This window comes from Diachasmimorpha longicaudata, chromosome 14 (assembly GCF_034640455.1).
Source record: "Diachasmimorpha longicaudata isolate KC_UGA_2023 chromosome 14, iyDiaLong2, whole genome shotgun sequence".
Taxonomy (NCBI): domain Eukaryota; kingdom Metazoa; phylum Arthropoda; class Insecta; order Hymenoptera; family Braconidae; genus Diachasmimorpha; species Diachasmimorpha longicaudata.
The window spans coordinates 1,408,624-1,414,236 of NC_087238.1; the positions used below are offsets into that span (position 1 = coordinate 1,408,624).

The 5,613-nt window shown below is 38.7% G+C and overlaps 1 protein-coding gene across 1 annotated transcript; it reads right to left on the bottom strand.

Moving 5' to 3' along the window:
• Positions 1–2,631: 2,631 nt before the first annotated feature.
• LOC135169151 (uncharacterized) lies at positions 2,632–4,193 on the bottom strand. The gene is made up of 3 exons (XM_064133887.1): positions 3,346–4,193; positions 2,946–3,237; positions 2,632–2,864 (listed from the first exon to the last, which is right to left on the bottom strand). The coding sequence occupies exons 1-3, from the start codon at positions 3,724–3,726 to the stop codon at positions 2,632–2,634; spliced, it is 906 nt and encodes a 301-aa protein (XP_063989957.1). The 5' UTR covers positions 3,727–4,193.
• Positions 4,194–5,613: the final 1,420 nt, after the last annotated feature.

A 5,613-nucleotide genomic window follows, 5' to 3' on the forward strand; every position in this document is an offset into this window, starting at 1 on the left:
TGAGAGTAAGATTGTACGTGCGACAGGCCCAAAACGGCGGCTTGATGGTTTCGCGACACTGCCCTATGGTTTCAAAAAACCGCGACTGAACCGCTGATAGTTGGCGCACACTGTTTTTTAAAAATTAAGTATTTTATGCATTTAGATTGATTGTAGTAGTTTTGTATAATATTGTTATGCACGAAAAACGTTTGTAGGCCTGCATTATTTAATAATTAATTAAACAATTTAATGAGTAGGGGCTATTCCTCCACTCGCTTAATATTTATTTGTAGACTCGAATAGTTATTATTAAGGGATAGGGAATCGTTTGTTGATAATTAATATCCAAATTACATATTTTTAAGTTTATTTGTTCATTAGATATTAATTTAAAAAAAAATGGGCCCTACAGTGTTTACATTTGCGCAGAGCCTCCTGGTGTCAGGAGGCGGCCCTACGTTTTTACCGACACTGTGGAATTCTGGGAATCTACGTTTCTGGGAGGGGTTACCGATTCTCAGGGGGGGGGGGCGCCACCGTCAGCTTTGACGGGGCGGGTTTTTAGCCGTTCGTATTTCGAATTGAAATACGAAGTTTCAAAAACCCGCGGCCCGCGAAAATGAAAATTAGCTGTAAGAAAAATGTATGTTATAGAAAGAAAAATAAATAAATAAATAAATAAAAACTAGAAAAAAGTCTCCCTTTAAATTTTTCCCCACCCAATTCCTATTTAATTATAATTTAAAAATAAACGAAGTAAATGTTTTTTTTAAAAAAAAAAAAAAAAGGAACACAAATATTTATTAAAAAAAAAACTTTTTATTAAAAAAATTAAAACTAAACTACATTTTTCGTTCTTAATAATAATGATCTTAAGGCTAATATAATTTTTTTTCTTAATATTTAAACTTAAAACTAAGGGAAATAAATTGAGGGAAATAAATAAAAAAAATAGAAAAAAGAAAATATTTATTAAAAAAATTTTATTAAAAAATAAAACTTAAAACTAAAATACAAATTGTTTTTTCCTAAATTTATTTTCTAATTTAAAACTAAAGGAAATAAATCAATAAATAAACAAGTAAATATTGATTTAAAAATTTTGTTTTATTTTTTAAAAAACTTAAAATTAAAAATACAATTTAAAAAATTTTTTTTTTTAATTCATTATTAGGGGGGGGGGCGGAGGGGGATCTCAGTCCCACTGCTCCAGGGACCAGTCCTCCTCCGTCAGGTCAGGCTGGGTGGACTCCTCCCCGAAGAGGATCCTGAGGGCCCAGGCATCCTCGACATCGTAGAGGGCGAGCACCTGCTCGCCCTCGGCCTCAAACTGGCGCCCCTCGCGCCTCAGAGCGCGGATCCAGTGGGCTCTCGGGGTGTCTGGGCCGACACCTCCCTCCCAGCGAGCTCCGGCCTGCAACAAAAAAAAGAAAAAATACATTAATATGAAATAATTATAGGAAATTAAGGAGGGGAAGGGGTGTATTGTAGGAGAGGACTGATGGGAATGGCAGGAAGGGGTTAAAGGGAATAAAGGGGGTTGAAGAGAGAGAGAGAGAGAGAGAGAGAGAGAGACAACTTACCAGGTAGGCCTCGTCCTCGGCATCCGCGAGCCATTTCGCGGCCCTGGCGTGCAGATCTTTGATGGCGAAAATATTTTCGCCATCCAGGGCTTCACCCTCGGTGTCCTCCCACCGAAACCACTCATTGGACGCCCTGAGATAGGCTCGCTCCCTCCGGATGGCTCGCATCTGTAAAATAAAAAAAAAAAAGCACAATGAATTAAAAATTAAAAAAAAAGACAAACAGAATGAATTTAAAAAACAAAAAACAAACGAAAAACGAAAAAAAAAATCTAAAAACTAAAACAGCAAAAATTAAAATGAAAAAAATACGCGGATTTAAAATTTTAAAACCGCGAAACGTATATCCCCCAACGAGAATATATATTGAAAAATATAAAAAAAAAAACCCCACAAAAAAAAACACGAAACTTATACCCCGCACCAAGAGGATATTAAAAAATATTAAAAAATTACACGAAAAACTGAAAATTAAAAACCGCGAAACACCTATCAAAAGCCGCGAAACATGCAAAAAATGAATAAATAAATAAATAAATAAAAAAAAACACTTACCCTCAATGCGTATTCCTCTTGACACGCTCCTTGACAAGTTACTGTCACCATTTTTTAAATTTTGTTTATAAAAAAACACACAAAAACACTAAAAACAGAGGTACACTATGGTCCTCGGGATGTCGATGGTGAAAGAGGGCGAGTAGTGGAACCTCACGGTTTATATAACTTTTGCCCCACTATTCGCCCTCAACCCTCTAAACCGTAAGTTAGAGGGAGATGGGGGTAAGGATTTATGTAGAAAGACGAGGAAAAAGTCAAAATTGTTCTCTAAACCCTCTAAACAACGAGAAGGAAAGAGACAATAAACGAAAGACTACAGGACGCCGACGAAGAAGAAGCGAGAGAGAAATTTCTCCTAGCTTCTACGTGAAAAAAAAGGGCTGGGGACAGGAGAGGGAATATTGGGTCTTGCCTAGCAATAAAAAAAGTCAAGACTCACAGGTAATGCAATAAAATGTATGACTTTTATTTCAGGTATTCAAAAAATACAGACATGTTTAATGAATTTTTAACCTGAACGATTACTGGGTGATAACGGGGTGAAATCAAGACTCTGGATGGCCAATCCTTCATCATCATCATCCCCGCTTTGATCCAATTGCATCGCAATTTGATCAAGCTCTTTTTGGCGCTGCGTTGGAGCCCATCGCCCTTCGTAATCGTCCTCGCGATTCCTTTGTTCTAGATTCGCGCCCAACGCGACTAGAACGGCCTCGATTTCCTCGATAGATTTTCGCGGTTCTGAAACAAAAAAAACAATACAAGATTAGCCTAAATCAATCTAATCTCAAAATTCATATGTTTGATTGATTGAATATTTACTTTTCGGGGTTGAGGTCGCGAAATTCAATGGTCCAAGCTGAGCATCTTCACCCTCGCGTTCCAGGATTAAATTGATGACTGATGGAGTGCTGGGAATGATCTCGATCGATGAATCCAATTCCATCATGGGCTCAGGGATGATATCCTTCGATGTGTTGTCCTTGGATCGATTTTTTTCTGATTCGCGAGCTCTAAATTGTCTTTGTTTTTCCTTAGCTAGTTCGCGACGTTTTTCGCGAGCGATAAAGTCGGCCTTCTTTTTTTCCGCGAGTTTTAAACGTTTTTCGCGAGCCTGTATTTTATTCAGATCCTTTTTCTTATCAATGTAGTTCACTTGATTGAATAAATCAAGATCTTTTTCTAACATATTAATCCATAACTTTTTTTCTTCTGTACTCACTTGCATGATTTCACTTGTTTTTTTATTATTGACTTTCAGGATTTTAGAGCCACTTTGAGTGCTACCGGCTGATTTATGGCCCAATCGTCTGGTTGAGTTTTTTTTCTTCATCTTTTCAACCGTTTGGAGGTCAAAGTCAATATTTATGACAGGGGCTGTCTTGGAAATTTCACGTCGTTGGAGTTTCACATTTTTCACTATTTTTTCAATTGATCTTTTCTCATCACTGTTATATTGCACTACACGATCACTAATTATCTTAATTCCGTTTTGATTGGCCTTGTTTCCACCATATTTAGATTTTTTAGGTTTAAAAGTTCCAGGCTGATAACCTGATTGATAACTGGATTTTGGAGATGAGTTCATTTGACTTGATGTCATTTTGACGTAAAAAACGTAAATGCAGTAAAATGATCTCACTGGGGTCCTTGATGCATCCCTAGTTTAGAGGAGGAGGGGCTAAGTTTTCCACACTTTTTTGAAGGTTTGCCCTTGGTGGGGGGTCCTTTGCATACCTGATGGGGGCGGATGCTCGAGTTTTCCTTTTTTTCGCCCCCCCCCCCTCCACTTGTTTTGCATTTGTTGACTATTGAAAGGAAAGGTCAATGATTGGCCCATTTCCTTTCTTGTAGACCAATGTCTCCTCCCCCGCAGGGAGATAATATTCTTCCTCACACGCCCTAAAAAAGTAGTACCAATAGAGTTTTTCCCCCACTCCTGCTTTGCATAATCTTGTGTGTTCTATGCAGTCGAAAAAACCATTTGACTTCGACATTTTATATAATAATACATCACTATTATGCACAATTGCTTTAGTAACCACAGCCAAAGTTTTTGCATTTTTCGCATATTTCTTTTCATTTAATAAATTCGCGATTGCAATGCTTCTCAAGGATGGAGGATTATATCTCATTTGAAAATTCGATTCGATTTCTTTATTAGATTCTGCAGGTTCTTCATTGTAACATACTTTAAAAGTCGTACACATGTCTATGCCCTCATCTTGAGAGTGTAATTTATCCCTGCGATATCTGATATGGATTTTATTCCATATTTCACCGAGAAATTTATATTTGCATACGCAAGAAGGATCAACAAGGAAATCTTCCACTTCGCATTCCAATCCTGACCCTATCGCGATTTTCCGCGCTTTTGTTGGACTGCACATGTCATCACTATCTAGGTAATCATCATCGGTATATTTATCAACACATACGCGTACTCTTTTCTGGCGAAATTGAGGCTTTTGTCGTCCCTCATACGATTCGCGACCCGCGAGATATTTTTTAAGGGACTCTAAATCGTAACTTGCAAAGTTTTTAGACATTTTTACTATTGCAATGCCTTTTAACGAATGACAACAAACGCGTCACTCGATTTAACAAAAAAAATCGGTATAGGAAGGTTCCATGGTAAGAGTGGGGGGTGCCGCGCAACATACAAAAACCGCGAAAGTGGGGCGCATGTGTGACGCCGCCGCCACAGAACTCCCTGCGGTGGGGGATAATGTGTGACGGTTATAGGTCTGTCATGCGTATAGTGGGGGATTCTGTCCCCCTCCACTCTCATACGTAGCGCTATAAAACGCGGGTGCTCGCGGTGGATTTGATTCAGTCGTCCTGATTTCACCCATTCATTTTTTCAACATGGAGAGCAACAAACAAAAGGGATTCAGTGATGCTGAACAGCATGTGGTCTTGTCTCAAGTTATATCTTTGAATAGATCAGAGACAAAACAAATTCGTGTCGGCTTAAAAGTTACGTGTTTCGGTCAATTCGTCCCGGTTGTGCAATTTATGGGCGTACGCCCGAAACGCGCCATATTGTCAATGACACGAGAAGAATGGACCCTTTTTTTCAACGATTTGGATGCTGTAACCGATTACTTTGACCCTGAGAAGTTCCACCCAAAGATCAACCACAATCTACCTGCAAAGGAATTTGGGGCCATAAACGTGAAATTCCACCGCAGTTTTGAAAATCCCTGCGTGACCTTTGTTCGCAATGATGATGCAAATCAGACTCCCATAATGATGATGGGACAGAGCATCAATACATTGAAAAACAAGGCTGCATGGATTAATCAGTGGCTGGATTTCTTGGAGACATTGCCTCTCAAGGAATATAAGGAATCGCTTGTACAATCAATTAAAGGAATTGCTATGAATTATATGGATTATAATAGAATGCCTGCCACGGAGGATCTTCATCATCGCATACGCGTAAATTTCGAGGAAATTTATCTCTTGGCTCGCGATGATCTTCGAC